The sequence below is a fragment of the Rana temporaria genome, chromosome 5 (assembly GCF_905171775.1).
Source record: "Rana temporaria chromosome 5, aRanTem1.1, whole genome shotgun sequence".
NCBI lineage: Eukaryota > Metazoa > Chordata > Amphibia > Anura > Ranidae > Rana > Rana temporaria.
The window spans coordinates 75465916-75489732 of NC_053493.1; the positions used below are offsets into that span (position 1 = coordinate 75465916).

The following is a 23817-nucleotide window of genomic DNA, read 5'->3' on the forward strand; positions in this document are numbered from 1 at the left end:
GCCGTCGCCGCGACGATGACGCGGCAACGTGGGCGGCCCTGCCAGTTAAATGCTTCCACGCATGCGTCGAAGTCATTCGACGCATGCGAGGGATGGCGGGCGCTCGGACATGTACGGTAGGTCTGTACAGACGACCGAACATGTCCAAGCGGGCAGGATTTCAGCGGGCCGTTTTAAAACAAGTCCAGAAATATTTGCCCGCTGGGAAAAGGCCCGGCGGGCAAATGTTTGCTGGAATCCTGCCCGCTCGTGCCTACACACGACCGAACATGTCTGCTGAAACTGGTCCGCGGACCAGTTTCAGCAGACATGTTCGGTCATCTGTACGGGGCCTTAGTGGGTGGAAGCAGAGGACAAAGTAGATAGTTAAAGGTTGAGAAGGACTGGATGACAAGATATTAATGAGAGTGATAAAATAGATCTGCTTTGCAGTGTGGAGGCAAGAATAGTATTTTTGGAAGGCAGATTTATATTGGTTGAAGTCTTTGTGGAGCTTAGTCTTACGCCACAGACACTCATGAACGCAGCTACGTTTTTTGAGACTTCTGGTGTCATCTGTTTGCCAGGGTTGTGCTATTGAGCCCTTAAGTCCCAGAGAACCCTTGTGTAGCTGCACGGCCTGCACAAATGATATGTCTGACCCTGATCCAACAAAGGCAATGGCGAATCTGGTGGTGTGTCCTTTTAGACAGGACATCAAAATGAACCCAACTAAAATTACTTCATACAAAGTTAGCTTTCCTTACACTTGAGCTAGGTGTTTGTTTGTTTTTTGTTTTTTTCGGCTTTTCTTTTGAATATTTATACAGGTTCTTTTTTTAACAAACCGGAGTGGTTTATGATCATGTGATCACTATGTCAGTTGGTGTTGCAAACTTGCAATACTTATCTTCTGCCCTGTGATATCAGACTCTTGATTGGTGACACAGACACTTGGTTCCATTTATCTTTGCCTGCTGCTCTTCCAGGTTAAATGACACCCAGTGCCATTCAACCCACATTTTGTAAGCTCAAAGTACAATATCTAGTGCCACTAGTTAGGCATCATCATGGCAGCCTGGACTGACTTTACTGCAAAAACAGAATGGCACTAACATGTCCTTACACAAGTGCCATTCTTTGCAAGGGTAAGGAGTACCCACTGCCACATGACAAAAAAGACCCCACTTGAATTGTGACCACAAATAAGATAACAGAATAAAGATATGTATGCTAAAATGTAAAAAAAAATATGGTGGGCGGCCAAGGAGGGGGACAGAGGACTGGGCGTGGAGCTTTGTGAACAACCAGAAGTTAGGCTTTATGCAAATTAGAAATATTCTATAAATGTACATAATTATTCAGGATTTATGTTGCCTTTAGCTTAAAGAGGAACTGCAGTCTGCTCACATAATTTGTAAGAAAAACATCTTTGCCATTCTGAAGTTTCCCTCCAACCACTTTGCATATTATTTTACATATACTGGGATTCCGTACTTGCCAAATATTCTGCAGAAATTTCCCTCCACTAAGTCTGGCTGCAACCATTTTAACCACTTCAGCCCCGGAAGAATTTACTCCCTTCCCGACCAGAGCACTTGGGAAATGGGAAATGCCTAGACCGGAAATTATAAGTTTCTCTTTTCTAAGTGTAGCACTACCCCCGAAGGAGCTGCTGGTTTGTTTTGGGTCTATGCTCTGGTTGCCAACCCCTGAAATTGGCTCAAAACCCTCCCTTGGCACAACTGGTATAGTGGGAATTGGGAACCCCAATAGTTTGTTGGAGGGCACAATATCCCAACACACCACAGTAAATTATGTAGATTAACTGTTACCTTGAGTGGTAGGGATCCCACAGGATGACAAAAGGACCATACACAAATTCCAGCTTAACCAATGTAACCCATTACTTGAAAGAATAAAGCAAGAGAAACATAGGTAAAACAATAAAAGACAGCTTTCAGAGCCCTGCAAGAGTCAGAAACAGAAATAACAAATAAATACACTTTAATTTATAATGGCTATGCAGACCTGTGTAGGCACGCAGCAAGGGTATTCCCTCAATAAAGTATCTATACTGAAGTACCTCTTTGCCAGGCCTCACCCAACTCTCACTAGTAACAATACTCACAGTGTAATAGAACCAATTACTCGATCAACGAGTATGAGAGTAAATATCACCAATATGCAACAACTAAATACTGTATTTATTGGCGTATAACACGCACTTTTTTACCCTAAAAATAGAGGGTAAACTGTGCCTGCGTGTTATATGCAGGGGGCTGTGGAATGTTTTTTTCCTGAAACTTCCCTCTTAAAGTTAGGGTGCGTGTTATACGCCGATAAATACGGTAGGTAGTCTTTTAGTAATATGACTAACTAACGTGGTTTGGCGGGCCAGGTCAAACCTCAATATAAATTATCTTAAAAGTTCGTGCACGTATGCGATGGCATGCGTTGGCGCGCAAAAAGAAAAAAAACACAATTTGTAATCCAAGGGGAAAAATAGTAACTGGTGGAAATTTCCTGAACAGTTAGACAACAGTGATGAATATCAACAATCCACCCTCCTGCAAGGCAGTCAATATACTTGGGCAGGTGCCCGTCTCACCCGATCAGTTCAGGCCCTGTCCTACAGAATCACTCTGTCCACAATCTCCGATCGCAGTCCTTCTTGAAGACAGCCTCCGGTTCTCAGACAAGTGGCAGGGGTACTGGAGTCCCACCCAATCACTCCATCAGAGGTTCTGTCTCTCCTTCTCAATGGCGCTCCACCCGGGCGTAGATAGGCCGCAATTCCAGCCTAGACTTTCGGGAAGACACCACGCACAGGTGTCCTCCTGGGTTGAAGAGGCGGTCCAGAGAGACCACGCCAGACACGTCCTCTCCCTTAAATTACCTCTCCCAGCAGGCCGTGCGGGGAGAAAAACACCTCTGGGATTGTACAGTTGCTTTCTGTGTAATGTAGTCTATAACAAACCAGGGCAAATGGAGTCTTTTCTCTACCTGCACTCAATTTCCCAACATTTTCTGCAGTATCAGGACAAAAGTAAGCAGCAGGTGGTTATAACACAATTCGACCACAGGAGGGAGCTGAGATCCTTCTTGTTCAGCTCATGGTAGTCTGTTATATCACATGAAAAAGGTGATATCTCGCTACATAAGAAAATGGACGGGGGATGTTTGAAGACACCTAACAAGTGAGTACTCAATTGAGATCTATAACACCACTGATTAAACACAGAAAAAAAATCGATTGGTCGCGGAACCTCCACTTTAATAAAGTGTTATATGTAGCATATATTTTGGAAACTATATTCTAGATTTTGAAATGTATATTTAAGGTAAACATAGGGTTTCCAATTAGGGCCTGTAGGAAAAAGCTACTTTGATAAATTCATATTTCATAATATCAAGTAGCTATAAATAATGGAATTTTATCTGCAACAGAGAATCAAAAGCAAGTTTTTTTTTGGGGGAAAATGGTTTATGAGAATCAGTGTCATTTTGCTCCTTTTTTCAGGACATGATGTGATCATTCCATTAGGTAATGTGGACAAAATTAGAAGCAATTTCATTTCTTTCAAATATTTTATATAAAGACCTAAATTAAAAATGACACGGAACTGATTGCATATTCTGGCTCATATTCATTTTGAGCTCCTGATATGGAAGACTGGATATAAGTCCTATCTAATCTGGATGTATTTTATAAATGGAAAATTTCAAGAAAAAGATAAAGATCACCAGAAAACTAAAAACAAAAACAAACTTTTTTTTTTAAACGTTTTGGAAATGTTAAAGGACTTGTAAAAGCAGAAGTTTTTTCATCTTAATGCATTATATGCATTAAAGGGGTTGTAAAGGTTTGTTTTTTATTTCCTAAATAGGTTCCTTTAAGCTAGTGCATTGTTGGTTCACTTACCTTTTCCTTCGATTTCCCTTCTAAATGTTTTTTTTCTTTGTCCGAATTTCTCACTTCCGGTTTCTCCTCAGTAAGCTTTCCACCATCATCCGAGCTGTTCTGGCTGGGGGTTAGTCAGCCAGAACAGCTTACTGAACAGCTTACTGGGGAGGAACAGGAAGTGAGAAATTCAGACAAAGAAAAAAAAACATTTAGAAGGGTAAACGAAGGAAAAGGTAAGTGAACCAACAATGCACTAGCTTAAAGGAACCTATTTAAAAAAATAAATAAACTTTACAACCCCTTTAAGATAAAAAACCTTCTGTGTGTAGAAGCTACTTCAGCACCCCCTAAAACTTACCTGAGCCCCATCTTTCTCCAGCGATGTCCACGAATTTCTAAGCCATACAGGACTCTCCTCCTGATTAGATGAGACACAGCAGTGGCACCATTGGCTGTCAATCAAAGTCAGTCAGCCAATCAGGGGATATAGGGGTGGGGCCGAGGCAGGACTTCATGTCTGAATGTACACACAGAGCTGTGACTTGGCTCGAGTGCCCCCCATAGCAAGCTGTTAGCTGTGGGGGCACTCAATAGGAGGGAGGGGTCAGGAGCGGCAAAGAGGGAAACGGGAAGAGGAGGATCGGGGCTGCTCTGTGCAAAACCAACTACACAGAGAAGACATGTTTGTTATTTAAAAAAAAAAATAGAAAAAGAAAACTTTACAATCACTTAAAAAGTGAACTGTAGGATCACATGATAGAGGGGATAAGAAAGGGTCCACATTTGAATTAAATGTTATGCAATAGCTAATTTGTATTACAGAAAACATTTCCAAGGAGAAACAGGGAGGCTGCCATTGCTTACTTCTCTGCAAATTTTAGTTCACTAGCAGGCATGCTGCAGGTGAGTCTTCCCTGGCAGTATCATTAGTAAAGTGACAGTGCATATGTTTTGCACTGATCACTGTATTAGTGTCACTGGTCCCCAAAAAAGTGTCAAAAATGTCAGTTAGGTGCCCGATTTGTCCACTGCAGTTGCAATCCTGATAAAAATGCTGATTGCCGCTATTACTAGTAAAGAATAAATAGATAAAAATTCAAAATTTGTGAAGACTGGGGTGTCCCAGATGATGTCCTAGGGGACGCAATGCGTTGGGCCGAGCCTCCACACATAACATTGTACCACCACCCCAGACTTGGAATCTTTGCTGTACAGCCTGGAAATTGTGTTTTTACGCACATATTGGTTTTACCATGTGAGCAGAACCTGTACCGTGTATGTATTTTAAAGTTTTTAGCGGATTTACACTATGCGGTTTCCTTCACTTCGATTCACTTTGATTCCATGTGGATGTCCTTACTGAGTTCATACACCTTGGAGAGTGAGCCAGTCCGATATACTGCAACCAAGTGATGCAAACTGGATTGCCCTCTAAAGCCTCGTACACACGATAGGTTAACCAGAGGACAACGGTCTGAAGGACCGTTGTCCTAGGTTAACCGATGAAGCTGACTGATGGTCCGTCGTGCGTACACACCATCAGTTAAAAAACCGATCATGTCATAACGCGGTGACGTAAAACACAACGACGTGCTGAAAAAAATCGAAGTTCAATGCTTCCAAGCATGCGTCGACTTGATTCTGAGCATGCGCAGGTTTTTAACCGATGGTTTTGCATACCAACGATCGGTTTTGACCTATCGGTTAGCAATCCATCGGTTAAATTTCAAAGCAAGTTGTCCTCTGGTTAACCTATCGTGTGTACGAGGCTTAAGTGTTTACAACATTTTGCCTATCAGTTCCCGTGGTGAATGCAGCAATGGATTAGCATAACTGTCATTCAATTCCATTCGTGGTGTTTGTCGCCAAGGCACACGCTGTGGACTCACAACCTCATTATTCCTTCATTTTCTATTGGGACTTTTTGTTGATTTAGTATTTATTATCACTGCTTTAGCGCGGCAACATGTTATATACTGCTGCATAGTTTTGTCTCGCTATTTAGTTGCCAGCAGCTGTTTACTTCTACATATGTTAACACCAGCGTGGTTAGTTTTTTGTTCAAGTACATACTATAGAAGGATATGCTTTGTTTCTATTTCATGTCTGAGGTTAAGTGCGCCCTTGAACATACTAGATCGTTAACCCACTCTCATGCACTGACTTTGACAGCCACCTCGAGCTATGTGCAGGCCTACATCTTTCTCTATGATCAAGGTTACTTGTACTGTACATCACATTTCTACAGTTATATAAATCAATTGACAAAAAAAATAACAATTTTCTACTCATTAACCAAGATCTTCACACCCACATCTTCATAACTTTATAAATGCACTCAAGCTCTTTGTCACGTTGACTTAACCCTTTGTTTGCATGCTCACCTCTCCTGTGCTGATCCTCAATGCCAATGACCAAACCTTTCTTGCTCCAAAGATGACCATGTTGTAGGATGCTAACACCAAAGCTTCAGTACCTGAAGGTACTGCTTTCCTGAATATTTTAACAGTATGAATTAAAATGACTGTATCTATTCCTTCCACCAGTTATATATACCGTATATACTCGAGTATAAGCCAAGTTTTTCAGGCCTTTTTTTGGGCTGAAACTTACCCCCTCAGCTTATACTCGAGTCAGTACCTTACCCATTGCAGAATCCGATCTGTGTATCTGTGTTTAGTGTTTTGCCTATCACGATCGCCCTCTCATCCTCTCGTCTATCACGAACGAGAGGGCGATCGTGATAGGTGGAACACTGAACACAGTGGCCCATATTCTCTCTAAAAATCCGCGGGCTGCGCTTAAAGCGGATGTGCCACGGGGAAAAAATATTAAAAGCCAGCAGCTACAAATACTGCAGCTGCTGACTTTTAATATTAGGACACTTACCTGTCCTGGAGTCCAGCGCTGATCGCAGCAGAGCACGAGCGATCGCTCGTCTCTCTGCTGCTCCCCCCGCCATCCACGCTGAGGGAACCAGGAAGTGAAGCGCTGCGGCTTCACTGCCCGGTTCCCTACGGCGCATGTGCGAGTCGCGCTGCGCCCGCAGATTGGCTCACACGCTGTGTGCTGGGAGCCGAGTGTTCCCAGCACACAACGGGCGACAGACGTGAAGTCAGAAAAACCAGTCTTTCGCCCGTAGCGTGTGGCCGGAAGTGGGTGCAAATACCTGTCTTTAGACAGGTATCTGCACCCCCCTCCCCCCTTAAAGGTGTCAAATGTGACACCGGAGGGGGGAGGGTTCCGATCAGCGGGACTCCACTTTAGGGTGGAGAACCGCTTTAAGGCACTTACACTCCGCTGTCCCAACTTACAGGAGCAAGTGTTGTATTCCCCAAACACTTGCTCCGTAAGTTGGGACGGCGGAGTGTAAATGCCCCGGCGTAGCCTGGCGGATCTCCAAGGGGGCGGCTTGTATTCAAATTAAGCGCGCCCCCGATTCTAATGAACTGCGCATGCGCCGGGCTTCAAAAAGCCCAGTGCGCATGCTCCAGTTCTCGGCGGAAAACGTCAATGACGCCGACGTGTGCGTCATTGACGTAAAGTCGTATTCAAGAACGACTTACGGAAACGACGTACCCGACGAAAAAACACGACGCGGACCCGACGCCATCCGTAACATGGCCTACGTGGGACTGGCGGAAATGTAATCCTCATATAGCAGGACTAAATTTCCGCTTACGCAAACGACGTTAGCGACGGTTACACGACGCGAACTCGTTCGGGAATCGGCGTAGAAGGATCATTTGCATACGCAAATGAGTCCTTCACGTAAATGGCATCTAGCGGCGGCCGGCGTCATTACATTTAAGATCCGCCAGTGTAAGTGACTTACAGAAGGCGGATCTTAAGTGTATCTATGCGAAAATGATTCTAAGAATCAGTCGCATAGATACACTGGCCAAAAAAGGAGTTACGATGGAGTATCCTGAGATACTCCATCGTAACTTCACTGAGAATATGGGCCAGGGTTTTCTGGGAAACCGAGTGTTCCACCTATCACGGAACAGCAAAAGGCGAAGCGCGATTTTTTAAAACTGCACGACCGCCATCTATGTCACAGACTCAGGTACACAGATCGGATTCTGCAATGGACACAGTGAGGTCAGGCTGCAATGGGCATGGTGAGGTCAGGCTGCAATGGGCACGGTGAGGTCAGGCTGCAATGGGCACAGTGAGGTCAGGCTTCAATGGGCACAGTGAGGTCAGGCTGCAAATGGGCATTCTCACCCTCGGCTTATACTAAAGTCAATACGTTTTCTTATTTTTTTTTGTGGTAAAATTAGGTCCTCGGCTTATACTCAGGTCGGCTTATATTCGAAGTATATACGGTAAGCTCTTACAAAGTTCTGGAATGCTGTTTTTGACACCTTCTTTACTCTTTTTCTGAAAAGACTGATTTAATTTTGTCTAACTGCAAACATTGCGTGGGATGTTCCATTTCCTTATTACCAAGACATAATCAGGAGTCGGACCATCATCACTCTACAGCCCAGATTGAGAACATTTCAGCTTTTGCTCCTAACTGTGCTCATTAAATTACAGTTTGTTCCAAGCCTGGAAATGGATTTGTACAGCTAAACAACGGCTGCTGGCCAGTCCAACTGCAATCAATGTCCACGTTTCTCTTTGCTGCAGCCATTTTTACGGTAATTGGTTCTTTTCTCTCCTCTTTGTCAATTTGCTCTGTCCATCTGGGCTAGATTAGTGTGTAAATCCCTGTTCATAAATCCTGTGCGTGAAAGTAGAGTGCTAGGACAATTGTATTTTCTAGAAATCTGCCAACAAATTTAGTTATAGCTTCAATAAATATATTTTTTTTTCACTCAAAGCTGCGAATTACCTGTGTATTCCTTGGATAACTATACACATAACCCATATATTTGTAGCTTTATGTCTAATTTTATATGAATCAGTTTTCTCCAATGGCCTGTACATTCTTTTTGAAATGCCACCGACCTTCAGACAAACAGTGATATTTGCTGGTGTCATTTCTATAATAGATATCTTCATTAGAAATTTCACTAACGTACACTGGTTCAGTAATCCCGCACTATACTTCTGAATAATGACATTCCTGAGACCGTACATTCATGCATATACCTGTTGATTTTTGTAAATACCTATATTATAAAAAAAAAGATGAGAATGGTGCGCTTATTCAATGACGTGCCATAAGGTAATATATCTTAAAGAATAAATATAATAAATATCCAAACATAAAAATAAAGATAAATATAAAGAAATATGACCAAAAAGTCCAAACAAAGGCCCAATGGTGGGAATCAGTTCCTATAGAGAAACTCATAGAGATCAGTTCATACAGAGGTAAAAAAAACTTGATAGAAGAAGAAACAAGGCAAAATATCAATCCAAACATCGACTGTTAAATTTATAAATTGGCCGCTTACCTGCAGAAATGACCTAAAAGATCAAACCAGGCTCATCAGATATTCAGATAAGCAATCCTGCTGATGGATCTGTAAAGGTATCCAGGTCACAAGTGCAGACAGAGAACTACTTACAATCTTGGCATCAAAACATATTGGGTAATTCCATATAAAAAGAGGAAACAGCTCGCTCCAAAGGATGAAACTTCTTTTATCAATGGCGCTCAAAGGAAACAGAGAACAGCCATAGTGCAATATTGCCAAATAAATGTATTACGTAAAAGAAGCTGCTTACATCAAGTAACAATAAAAACCGCAGTAAAAACAATGGGAGTATTGACACACTCGCCTCCTCACCGCCTCTCCGCAAAAACGCCATAGGAAATGACATCACAAGGCTCCACCCAACGCGTTGCGTCACTAGTCACATGACTTCCTCAGGGATAAATATTTGTTTTTTTTTCACTCAAAGCTTTGAATTACCTGTGTATTCCTTGAATAAGTATACACATAACCCATATATTTGTAGCTTTATGTTTAATTTTATATGAAACAGCTCTCTCCAAGGGCCTGTACATTCTTTTTGAAATGCCACGACCTTCAGACAAACAGTGATATTTGCTGGTGTCATTTCTATAATAGATGTCTTCATTAGAAATAATACTAGCGTACTCTTCTTCAGTAATCCCTCACTATACTTCTGAATGATGACATTCCAGAGACTGTACATTCATGCATATACCTGTTGATTTTTGTAAATACCTATATTATTAATGCTTCTTACAGTATGTACTAATGTCATGTTATTTCTTTTCCATGAAGTAATGTGTATTAAAGCATTAAGTGTGACTTATACAGAATAAAGAATACACATTTAACATACAGTACTGTGTAAAAGTTTTAGGCATGTGTGAAAAAATGCTGCACATTAAGCCCTGGTTCACACCAGTGCGGCACTTAAGTCACGCCATTTCAGCACGACTTCAAAGCCGACTATCAACGTTATTTCATGTGCGGCAAATAGCGCAGGAACCTTTTTCAGATATGAGATGTGGCACTGGACAGGTGAAACAAATGACTACTATTATGTATTGCAGTGAATTTTGTTTTTATATCTTATCAACTGTGCCAACACAATATAGATGAGATGTGGCACTGGACAGGTGGGCACAGTTTACCCTGTGAGGCAAAGACACCTTGGCAGACAAATGACTACTATTATGTATTGCAGTGAATTTTGTTTGTATATCTTATCAACTGTGCCAACACAATATAGATGAGATGTGGCACTGGACAGGTGGGCACAGTTTACGCTGTGAGCCTGGGCCCCTTACATTACATGGCACCCCACAGCTCTGGACCCCTTTACATAGCACCCTGCACCACTGGACCCCTTTATATTACACAGCAGCTTGCACCACTGGGCCCCTTACATTACACAGCACCCCAAAGCTCTGGGCCCCTCTACATAGCACCCAGCACCACTGGACCCCTTTATATTACACAGCAGCTTGCACCACTGGGCCCCTTACATTACACAGCACCCCACAGCTCTGGACCCCTTTACATAGCACCCTGCACCACTGGACCCCTTTATATTACACAGCAGCTTGCACCACTGGGCCCCTTACATTACACAGCACCCCACAGCTCTGGGCCCCTCTACATAGCACCCTGCACCACTGGACCCCTTTATATTACACAGCAGCTTGCACCACTGGGCCCCTTGCATTACACAGCACCCCACAGCTCTGGGCCCCTCTACCTAGCACCCAGCACCACTGGACCCCTTTATATTACACAGAAGCTTGCACCACTGGGCCCCTTTATATTACACAGCAGCTTGCACCACTGGGCCCCTTACATTACACAGCACCCCACAGCTCTGGACCCCTTTACATAGTACCCTGCACCACTGAACCCCTTTATATTACACAGCAGCTTGCACCACTGGGCCCCTTACATTACACAGCACCCCACAGCTCTGGGCCCCTCTACATAGCACCCAGCACCACTGGACCCCTTTATATTACACAGCAGCTTGCACCACTGTGCCCCTTTATATTACACAGCAGCTTGCACCACTGGGCCCCTTACATTACACAGCACCCCACAGCTCTGGGCCCCTCTACATAGCACCCAGCACCACTGGACCCCTTTATATTACACAGCAGCTTGCACCACTGGACCCCTTTATATTACACAGCAGCTTGCACCACTGGGCCCCTATATATTACACAGCAGCTTGCACCACTGGGCCCCTTACATTACACAGCACCCCACAGCTCTGGGCCCCTCTACATAGCACCCAGCACCACTGGACCCCTTTATATTACACAGCAGCTTGCACCACTGGGCCCCTTTATATTACCCAGCAGCTTGCACCACTGGGCCCCTTACATTACACAGCTCCCCACAGCTCCTGGCCCCTTTACATAGCACCCTGCACCACTGGAACCCTTTATATTACACAGCACCCTGCACCTCTAATCTAACTAAACTATACAGTGTATACATATGTACAACTCCTGGGATGTATATATATCCTCTACACACTGTAACATTAACTGACTAGCCTGCCTGCTCTATCTAACTCCAAAAAATTACACACTCTCTCTCTCTCTCTCTCTCTCTCTCTCTCTCTCTCTCTCTCTCTCTCTCTCTGTCTCTCTCTGTAAACCATGCAGCACAGATTACAGAGAAAAAAAAAGCAGACTGATTGATTAGCCCTAACAAGGGCTGTTTGGGGTGCTGTTCTAACAGCAGAGATCAGATGAGTCTTTCAGGACTGGAGTACACTGGCCTAGCTAGCGCTTTCCCTATAAAATCAGCAGCAGCAACACTGTCCCTCCTCTCACTAAGAATGCAGGTTCAGAATGAATCTAAAATGGATGCTGCCCTAGAGGTGGGAGGGTCAGGGAGGGAGGGTATGCTGCTGATTGGCTGGAATGTGTCTGCTGACTGTGAGGTAGAGGGTCAAAGTTTGCTCAATGTTAATTAATAGGAGGCGGGTCGAACATCACATATGTTCGCCGGCGGCGGCAAACGCGAACAAGCGAAAATCGCTGCAAACTATTCGCCGGCGAACCGTTCTATACATCACTACCCAGAAACAGGAGGGAATGAGGGCCTCAACTAAATGTGACATTGGGCGCAATTTACAAAAGGCAAATCCTCTTTGAACTACAAGTGCAAAGTGCACAGAAAGTGCACTTGGAAGTGCAGTTGCTGTAGATCCATGGGGGGGCATGCAAGGAAAATAAAAAAACAGCATCTTAGCTTGCACATGATTGGATGATAAAATCAGCAGAGCTTCCCCTCATTTCAGATCGACCCCCTCAGATTTACAGTGACTGCACTTCCAAGTGAACTTTCAGTGCAATTTCAAGTGCACTTTAAAGTAGATTTGCTTTTTCGTAAAAAAAAAACATTGTGAGCAAATTTGTCTAAAACTGCAAAAAAAGCTCATATTCTTTGTAGGAAAACATTTAAATATGCCTTCAAAGCATGTATTCTATTTTCTCATCAATGCCTCTCTAATGCTATGTACACACAATCGGAATTTCCGATGAAAAAAGTCTGACGGAATATTTTCATCGGATATTCCGACCATGTGTATGCCCCATCGGACTTTTTCCGTCAGAAATTCAGACGGAATTAGAAAGAGAACATATTTTTCAGACTGAAACATTTTCTATTTGAAATTCTGTTCGTCTGTATGGAACTCTGACGGAAAAAAAACATGCATTCTCAGAAACAAGTCGACGCATGCTGGGAAGCATTGAACTTCATTTTTCTAGGCTCGTCGTGTTGTATGTCACCTCGTTTTGGACGGTCGGAATTTGGTGTGTCCATGTGTATGCAAGACAGCTTGAGCGGAATTCCGTCGGAAAACCCCGTCAGAGTTTATTCCGACAGAAAAAACGATCGTGTGTACAGGGCATAAGCCCTGTGTTCCTTATTGTGACTTTAAATTGAAATGTTATATTTTTGATATTGCATGTTCTATAAGATATCTTAAGTAAGATAAGACTCATCAAATAACCTCAGAAAATATACTCCAAAAGACATCAAAGGGAAATTCTCTAGTGGGACAAATACTGTGAACTACTTTAATAACCTATGAATATATTGCCAAGGGCTGTTTTTTTATCCCTCAAGCTTTTAAAGTTCAGTTTTGCCATTTAATATCACTGCTTCCGGTGGTACATTCCCCCCAAGTGTTTGAAGTAGCCTTTGAGATCAGAATAGAGAATTTTTCAGAGCATTTCAATCTACTTTTTTCATTATTGAAGATAAAAAGGTTTTAAAAATGTATGCGTTAATCATTCCTATTAGAGTTGATGCTTATACCGCATGCTGTTCATTTTGAACTAAGGGTTAGTATTTCCTAAAATCTTAAAGATTATAAAAATGCAATATTAATTTAATATACTAATTTCATCTGTCATTTAAACTAGAACAGCATATAAGATCTTGGCTTGTTGTTGCACAGGAGATTACTTTGTTTCATTTTATCATCTGTATGTGCCAAATGACTTAAAAATGAATGTACATGCTCTTATTATCCACCTACACCAGCTGTACTACCGTGTTTCCCCGAAAATAAGACGTACACCGAAAATAAGCCGTAGCGGAATTTCGACGCAAGATCGAAATATAAGACATCCCCCCGAAAATAAGACGTAGCGATGGCGTGTTGAATCCCCGAAAATAAGACGTAGCGATGGCGTGTCGTATGCGTAGCGGCTCGCGGGCGGGAAAACAAGACGTGATAGGCGTACTGTACTGGTGCGGAGCTCAAGAGCTGTAAAGAAGTCGTGCAGCCCTTCTTATCTGCTCCACAGTATCTCTAAGGCCCCATACTCACGAGCAAACATGTCTGCTGAAACTGGCCCGCAGGCCAGTTTCAGCAGACATGTTTGGTCGTGTGTGGGCGCGAGCGGGCCGAATTCCAGCAAACATTTGCCCGCCGGGCCTTTTCCCAGCAGACAAATATTCCTGGACTTGTTTTAAAACAGCCCGCTGGAATTCAGCCCGCTCGGACATGTACGGTCGTCAGTACAGACCTACCGTACATGTCCAGGCGCCCGCCGTCCCTCGCATGCGTCGAATGACTTCGACGCATGCGTGGAAGCATTTTAAAGGCGGGCCGCCCACGTCGCCGCGTCATTGTCGCGGCGACACCGCGTCATCGACGCGGCGACACCGCGGACACGCCCCGCGTATTGTTTACGCGCGGACTTCTGTACGATGGTGTGTACAACCATCGTACAGAAGCCCTCTGGCAGACATGTATGGTGAAAACGGTCCGACGGACCGCTTTCACCATACATGTTTGTCCGTGTGTACCCGGCCTAAGTGACCGGAGAGGTGTCGGCAGCCCCATAAATACGGTAAGGTCGGCTCCATACTGTTGTACCATACTTGCCGGTAAAAAAAATAAGACATCCCCCGAAAATAAGCCATAGTGTGATTTCTGGAGGAAAAATAAATATAAGACGGTGTCTTATTTTCGGGGAAACACGATATGTGGCTCCATATTATTATTATTATACAGGATCTATATACTCACCGGCCACTTTATTAGGTACACCTGTTCAATTGTTTGATAACACAAATTGATAATTAGCCAATCACATGGCAGCAACTCAATGCATTTAGACATCTAGACATATAGCCAGATTCACAAATAGTTACGCCGGCGTATCAGTAGATACGCCGACGTAACTCGGAATCTGCGCCGTCGTAAGTTTAAGTGTATTCTCAAACTGAGATACACTTAAACCTAGCTAAGATACGACAGCCTGCGCCGTCGTATTTTAGGGTGCAATATTTAGGCTGGCCGCTAGGTGGCGCTTCCGTTGAGTTCGGCGTAGAATATGTAAATGCCTAGATACGCCGATTCAAGAACGTACGTGCGCCCGCCGCAGTAAAGATACGCCGTTTACGTAAGGCGTTTTCCGGCGTAAAGTTATTCCATCAAATAGCTGGCCTAGTCAATGTAAAGTATTTCCCAGTGCTAAAAATTTTGTAAATTTCAAAAGCCAATGTAAAGAAAAAGTATTGGTAAAAATGCACTTGTGGGTTTAACGAATCATTTTCTTTGTATAATTCTACTTTAAGGGGGCGTGTCCTATGCCTACATACTTTTGCTAATAGGTGTCACTCATTCCCATCTCCAAAAAATTGGGAGGTATGCAAATAGTTTGCACAATGCTTTACAATATAAGGAAGACAGAAGAGAAGAACAAGAGGCGGGACTTTATATGAGACACATGGGCACAAAGGAATAAATTAGATGTAAAAGGCTTTTTAATTGGTTCAAAGTAAAATCTAGTTATATAATTACATTCTATGCATTCTGCTATATGTCAATATTTTCATTTTATCCAAACCAAGTGTTGCATGATAGTCAACAATAGATAAATATTCCAATAAGGATATATATTTACACATACCGTATTTATCGGCGTATATCGCGCACTTTTTTCCCCTTAAAATAAGGGGGAAATCGTGGGTGCGCGATATACGCCGATAGCCGCTTCCCGCGCTCAGTTTGAATGGAGCCGCCGACATATACCGAGTGCAGTACACTCGTGTACATTCGGCTAGGCTCGGCTTCGCTCGTGCTCACGCATAAACGTCACAGAGCGTGAGCACGAGCGAAGCCGAGCCTTGCCGAATGCACCCGAGTGTACTGCACTCGGTATATGTCGGCGGAGGCGTTCGAACTGAGCGCGGGAAGCGGGGACTCGACTTGAGGCGCACGCTGGAGAAGCCGGGAGGACACCACCGAGGCCGCAGATGGACGCCGGACCGAACGATGGACGCTGGGCAAGACACCAAAACTGTAAGTAATAAAATCTTATAACATTTTTTTTTACAGGAATTTCGGGGCAACTTTAGGGGTGCGCGCTATACGCGGGAGCGCACTATACCCCAATAAATACGGTACATGGAATAGTTGATACATATTTTACATACATTACAGTTGATACCTGTACAAATAGATAAATATTTAAAATAAAATAGGTAGAGGGAGGTTTCTTTTCTTTCCTTTTTCCACACTTTGCACTTTCTTTCAACACAAATACATTCTATACACTCATACACTTAACGTTTTCACTATTTTATAGCATTCTCGGGGTATTTTTTATTTTGTTTTTGGCTTCATTGTTTTTTTATTTTATTTATTTCTCATTAATTCACAGGGGTCCCCTATGTATGGGATCATTTCACCCAGCTCACATTAGCTTGGCATTCACACATTTCAACCCCTAGGGGAGCTTTCTGTGTGGGTTGTTGTTGCCCTGCCATGCCTCCTCAGCTCCCGGGTGCGACTTTTCTTGGCTGGTCTGCGATTCTCACGGCTGCACCGCCACTGAGCAGACGCATCTGCAAGGTATGTGGGTCAAGCATTTAGGTGGGGGAGGGGGGGGGGGGGGGGTCTCCCATTTTTGTGTTGGCCCACTGGTTCTCCATTAACTTTCCATACCAATAAATTCAATTTTTTTCCTCTTAGATGATCACTTCGGTTTTGCTCCCGATGAGTGGCCCTAAAGGCCTGAAATGCATAGAGCTAATATCTACCAATAAGTGTATACATTCATCAATTTTTATGGACGTTCCTTGAAATATACCTTTACCTATTTGTACAGGTATCAACTGTAATGTATGTAAAATACCGTATTTATCGGGGTATAGCGCGCTCCCGCGTATAGCGCGCACCCCTAAAGTTGCCCGAATTCCTGTGGAAAAAAGATGTTTTGTACTCACAATTTTGGTGTCTTGCGTGGCGTCCATCGGCGGCCTCGTCGGGTCCGGCGTCCGTCTGCGGCTTCGGGTGTCCTCTTTGTCGGGTCCGGCGTCCTTCTGCGGCTTCGAGTGTCCTCTTCGTCGGGTCCGGCGTCCGTCTGCGGCTTCGGGTGTCCTCTTTGTCGGGTCCGGCGTCCTTCTGCGGCTTCGGGTGTCCTCCTCGTCGGGTCCGGCGTCCGTCTGCGGTTTCGGGTGTCCTCTTTGTCGGGTCCGGCGTCCTTCTGCGGCTTCGGGTGTCCTCCTCGTCGGGTCCGGCGTCCGTATGCGGCTTCAGGTGTCCTCTTCGTCGGGTCCGGCGTCCTCCTGCGGCGTCCTCGCCGCTCGTTTCCCGCGCCGAGTTTGAATACTGCGCCAACATATACCGAGCGCAGTACACTCGTGTATCGTCGGGCAGGCTCGGCAACTCTCGCGCTGACGTCCTGTACACTCAGGACGTCAGCGCGAGAGGCGCCGAGACTGTTGTGACTTAGATGAAGATCAGATCACATTTTATGACCAATTTGTGCAGAAATCCATATCATTCCAAAGGGTTCACATACTTTTTATTGCAACTGTATATACCTAAGTAACACAGGTTTGGAGGTTACAATAGCTGGCATGGCCTTTTAGTTTGAAGATGTGTAAGTTAATGGGTTGGGGGTGCCCCTCAGTCGCTGGGTGCTGGAGAATGTTAGCTGTTGACTAAATGGCTTGGCTAAGCACCTGGGAGGATATGAAATAGGACAGACAGTGTGGGGTAACCAGTGTGTGCGGACCTGCGGCAATGCGTGCCTATACTTGGAGAGCGCGTTAGTGAGGGTCGTAACTGTGTGTGGCATTTACAGAGGCTGAGAACTGAGCCACTGGTGATGCAGACTGTGGAGAACAGACCTGCCGTTCCTACCTGTCTGTGCCCACCTTCAGAGGGACTGACCCAGAGACAGCCGGTGACAGTCTGATGCTGGGAATGAACCTTGCAAGGACCTGGTCTTAAGGACTGAGACCACTGGAACAACTGACCACCAAGCATATGTAACCGGACTCGTTGCACTCCAGGAATGGTGAGTGGAATTGCCAAGATGAAGCCCTTGCTGCATACAGTTAATGCCAATAGAGAATGATCCTTCCTTACCGGGGGGGGGGGGGGGGGAACACGGCGGTGTGGACACCTTCAGAACTTTGCAATAATAAAAGATGCAAATACCCATGTTATCAGATTGTAAAAGAAAAAAAAATTAATGACGGTATCCAAATCTAGGAGGGCGTCTATTGTTATTCGCCCAGAACCCTGCCCCCCCCCCTCCCCCACATACTCTCGGACACAGCTGATTACAGATTGGGTTAAAGGGCAATCAAAGCAGCCCTTTACCATGTGATTAGCTGTGTCTAATCACAGATGTAAACAAATGCAGGTTATCGACAATTCTTTTCCTCAGCGCTGTCACTGTCTGAGGAAAGGAAAGCAGATTATCAGTGCAGCCCCATCAGTGTAGCTTATTAGTGCCACCTCAGCTAATTAGTGCCTCATCAGTGCAGCTTATCAGTGCCACCTCATCACTGCAGCTTATCAGTGCCCATCAGTGTTACCTAGGCTTATCAATGCCACCTCATCAGTGCAGCTTCTTAGTGCCCATCAGTGTTGTCTATCAGTGCAGCTTTTCAGTGCCACCTCATCACTGCAGCTTATCAGTGTCACCTATCAGTGCCGCCTCAGCTTATCAATGCCACCTCATCAGTGCAGCTTATCAGTGCCACCTCATCACTGCAGCTTATCAGTGCCCATCAGTGTCACCTCGGCTTATCAATGCCACCTCATCAGTGCAGCTTATTAGTGCCCATCAGTGTTGCCTATCAGTGCAGCTTTTCAGTGCCACCTCATCACTGCAGATTATCAGTGTCGCCTATCAGTGGCCATCAGTGCCGCCTCAGCTTATCAATGCCACCTCATCAGCGCAGCTTATCAGTGTCACCTTATCAGTGCAGCTTATCAGTGCCGCTTTAGCTTATCGATGCCGCCTTACCAGTGACGCCCCATTAGTGCAGCTTATCAGTGCCCATCATAGGCGTGCACACAGGGTGTGCCAGGTGTGCCCAGGCACACCCTAATGACTCTGTGCAGCACAGATTCCCCCTACTGCCCTGGCTCCCATCTTCAACCCCCCCCCCCCTGCAGCGCTGCCAGCTTCCCTCCTCTCCTATCGGCTGTTGCTACTGGGAAGTTTTAGGAGTGGGGAAGGGGCCAGTTATTTACCAGCCCCTTCCCTTTCTGAATGAACATTGTGAGTGAACGGTAGTGTGTGTTTGGGCTTTGGGGTGCACACCCTAATGCAATAGGCTACGCACACCTATGGTGCCCATTAGTGTCACCCAGGGCTTTTTTTCTCAAACAATGGGTGCTGGAACTTAACCACGGTCCCACAAACCCCTCCCCCTACACACACCCTCCAAATCACATCAAATAGTTGGTGTGTTCAGTCAAAATTCACGAAAACAGAAGGAGGGTCTTAAAGGGGCATTAAATACCAGGATAGCATTACATACAGAGTGAAGAGCTGTCACTTGTAAACACAGAAACCGGACTTACACGTAATAGTGGTGAGCAGGCACCAAAGGATCTGAGCCAGAGATGGTGGAACTGAGTTCCCCCAAGTTCCCCCTGAAAAAAAGCCCTGGTCACCTATCAGTGCCCATCAGTACATCTTATTAGTGCCCCCTCATCAGTGCAGCTAATCAGTGTCACCTCATTAGTACCCATCAGTGCAGCCTCAGTTTATCAGTGCAGCTTATCAGTGCCCATCAGTGAAGAAGAAAAATTGCCTATTTGCAAAATGATATAACAGAATCAAAGAAAAAGTTGTTTGTTTTTTTAAATGTTTTCGTCTTTTTTCATTTGTTTAGCAAAAAGATATACAACACCGTGGTGATTAAATAATACCAAAAGAAAAATCTTAAAAATAAAAAATGATAACGATGTCACATGAGTACAGTGTTGCATGACCATGCCCGGTAGGCGAGTGGTTAATGGTTAAATATCACTTTAGCACATATGTAAAGCACATACTAAGTTGCTGCACCATACATACAGACAGACTCCGGTATAACTGTATTGTACAGGTTCTATTGATGCAGTCAGTTACGACAAGAGAAGCAATTGATGGAGGGTTTTGGGTGTTAAAGGACTCTCGCTTACCCAGCTATTGCCAGGACCAATCATGTAGCCGTAACAGCCCGCTCTGACATCAGGCACACCCCTGTACGCAGAGCCCCACCCCGTACACCAAGCTCCTCCCAGTACACCCAGCTCATCCCTGTACATTGAGCTCCTCCCCACACACTTTCCTCGCCCATCCCATCCCTGCACTTTTTCCGCGCTCTGACATTGGCTGACACACCCCTCTACACACAGCTCCTCCCCTTCATTTGCCTTCCAGGCGCCTTTTCCCCGCTCTGTTCTGTTTGTTTATAGGACAGCCTCTCCGGGCCCCGCCCACTCCCCGGAACATACCATGTATACACCAGGGGTGCCCTATCCAACGTGATACCGAAGTAGCATTTTTCATGACATTTTCCTGAGATAAGCTGACTACTCTGCGCCCAATAAACTCTTCTTCAATAGCTCAGGTCGTCAATGCGCCATACACTCCCCGCAATACGGACTCCTGCCCCCCGCCAGACATCCGCCTCCCCCCGCCCTAGGATGGTAGGAGCCGCGGCGCGCTCTCCGCATCTTGGTGACCGTGTGGAGCCGGGCCTGACCCCTCATTGATTCCCGCCGGAAAGTCTCCTCTCAGGAGGGATGTGTCAGTGAGCGGAGCCGGGCAGTGCAGAGACCTCGGAGCGGCCCGTCACCTCACCGGCCGCCGCCATGGCGGACAACGAGATGAAAGTTCCGGAGGACATGTTCAAAGATGTGAAGTTCTACCTGGTGGGGGACCTGGACCCTCAGGTGAGGCGGAGGAGGGGACACCGGGGGGCTGCTCTGTGGGCCTGGAGCTCCAGCAATGTGCGGCCCTGCCGCTGTGGGGAAGCCTGTGGTGTGTGGGCCGTGCTGGGATTTGTAGTTCCTCGGATGTCCGCGGGGGGGCCGCCAGAGGAGTGCCCGGGCTCAGCGCCCCGACTATATGAGGGGCTCCCCCTGCCAAATAGTGAGCACAGGGTCAGCCCGAGCCGGATGGAGGACACACCACTTCCTGCCAAATAGTGATCCTAACATGGGGAGGGAGATCATCAACACCACCACCGGGTGTCCAGACTACCACCTACCCCTCCCCCACACACCCATGTGGAATCTCTGATCGTCACCCCCCACCCAGGGGGAATCTCTAATCGTCACCCCCCCCCCACACACACACTGATCTCTCCTTCACCCAGGGGATTCTGTGATCATCACCCCACCCAGGGTGAACCTCTAATCGTCACACCCCCCCCCCCCCCCCACACACACACACACACTGATCTCTCCTTCACCCAGGGGGATTCTGTGATCGTCACCCCCCACCCAGGGGGAATCTCTGATCGTCACCCCCCACCCAGGGGGAAATCTTTGATCATTGTCCCCCTCCACCCAGGGGGAATCTCGTATCCCCCCCCCCCACACACACTGATCTCTCCTTCACCCAGGGGGAATCTCTGATCGTCCCCCCCCCCCCCCACACACAGCCAAAGGAATCTCTGATCACACCCCCCCCACACACACACACACAACCAAAGGAATCTCTGATCTCTCCCCACACACCCAGGGGGAATCTCTGATCACCTGACATCTATGTACAGTCAGGCTTTCTGTCCACATATGATCATCATAGAGTGATGGCAGAGGAGCTTACCATCTAATGTATAACACACATTTTTCAGGTCAGGGAGTGTTCTATCGCAGTGACATCATCCAGAATCGTACATATCTGACCTCCGCTTGGCCAGCTTTAGGGGGACGCTGCACAGGAAAGCTGCGTTCTTGCACCGCACATGAATGCACTGCCCTTTCCAGACACACAGAGGTGCAAATTTATTGTTAATGGCAACCACAAAATGCATGTTGCAAATGCAGCCCCTAAACTGCAGTACAATGTGGTTTTGGTGCAACAAAACCTGAAAAAGAGCGCAACTTTTCCATGTTTCGGTACATTTGGCAGCCAATTGTAATAAATGGGTTGTCAAAACTCAAACGCATGAGACGGCATGGGAGCACACAAGTGCGCTGTGAACCGGCCCTGAGGCTTGTTTACATCAGATGCATTCAGGTGTCATTTTTAAATGCAAGAAAAATGAACATATTGCAATGAGCCGAATTTACACCATTGGATTGCTTTCATGTGTGTTTAAAGAAGTAAGGCTTAGCCCTCGCATACATTGACTGCGGCTTTGAAATCGTGAAACTTCATTTGAAAACAATGTCAGTGTGACTTATAGGGTTGTCCCGAAACTAGTATCAGGACAACCCTTCAAGTCTCACGGATGATACCAAGCATTTGCAGGAGTGCTTGTCTGATGCCTGGGCACTCAGGGATGATTAGTGTGGCAGTGGGGGAAGTTCTAATCACCAATCTCCCTGTGTGGCTTTCAATAAAGCAAAACAAATCCTTGACAGTCCACGCCTCATCAGTGCTACATATTGGTGCCACTGTCACATGACATTAAAAAAAAAAGTGGTATCGGGATAACCCTAGTGACTTGGAGTACCTCCTGTGCGGCTTCATGCACAGATGTCTATGCAAGTTGCACCCAAAATTGCCAATAGTAGTGCAGGAACTACTTTTTCAAAGATGCGGCACTGCAATGTTGGCATTGCACCAATTTGAACAGTTTGATTGTTGGCAATAGGATGCAACTGGTCAAATCGCATGACAAGTCGCTCCAATGTGAACAAGGGCAAAAAGTCTTTTGGCCAAACTTTTCTGTTGGTTACCGGAGTGCACTTCACTCTGCCCTCCTGTGACCTGTGTTCATTCGGTCCAAACTCTGGCGAGATCCTGACTTATAGGCTGGGTTCACACTACTACACTACTTTCATCCTACTTTGCTCTGCTACATTGGTCCTACATTTATCCTACATCGGTCCTACATCCATCCTACTTTCATGAACAGGATACTACTTTGGTCCGACTTCAATGATATTCAATGGGCCTGAAGTAGGATCAATGTAGGACCAAAAGTAGTACAGGGAGCATTTTCAAAGTCGGACCGACTTGTGTAGGACGCTACAAGACGCTCTCATAGGGAAACATTGAACACAGAGCAAAGTAGGATGAAAGTAGTGTAGTAGTGTGAACCCAGCCTAAGCCCTGGTTCACATTAATGCTACTTTGAAATTGCGCTACTTTAATTAAGGTGAAAAAAGACAAACCTTTACAACCCCTTTAAGCAGCCAAATCTCCTGGGGCTGAAGTAGTTATACAATCATGTCATACTTGCCTCCTCTATGCAGCTTGTTTTGCAGAGTGGCCCTGATCCTCCTCCTTCTGGGGTCCCTCAGTGGCGCTCCTGGCCCCTCCCTCTTTTTAAGTGCCCCATTGGGGAAGCATTCTCCCTCAGGGCACACGTGCGGGTGTGCTTCCGTGTCCTGCTGCTACGTCCATTGACACAGTCAGCGGCACTCTGCTTGGCTCCCGCGTCATTGGATTTGATTGACAGCAGCGCAGCCATTGGCTCCCGCTGCTGTCAATCTATCAAATCAGGACACGGGCTGGAGCTGGTGTGCTTGTCCCTGGCGCAAGAACGCTGAGGTGAAAAGCGGCAAGGGTTTAC

At 45.7% G+C, this 23817-nt stretch overlaps 1 protein-coding gene across 1 annotated transcript in view; it reads left to right on the plus strand.

The window, feature by feature from the left end:
- The first annotated feature begins 20629 nt into the window (after positions 1–20629).
- PAXIP1 (PAX interacting protein 1) overlaps positions 20630–23817 on the plus strand; it is a 47664-nt gene continuing 44476 nt past the window's right edge. The window contains exon 1 of the mRNA XM_040352723.1: positions 20630–21019. Within this exon, the coding sequence (XP_040208657.1) occupies positions 20939–21019 (81 nt within the window). The 5' untranslated portion in view covers positions 20630–20938. The remainder of the gene's footprint in view (positions 21020–23817) is intronic.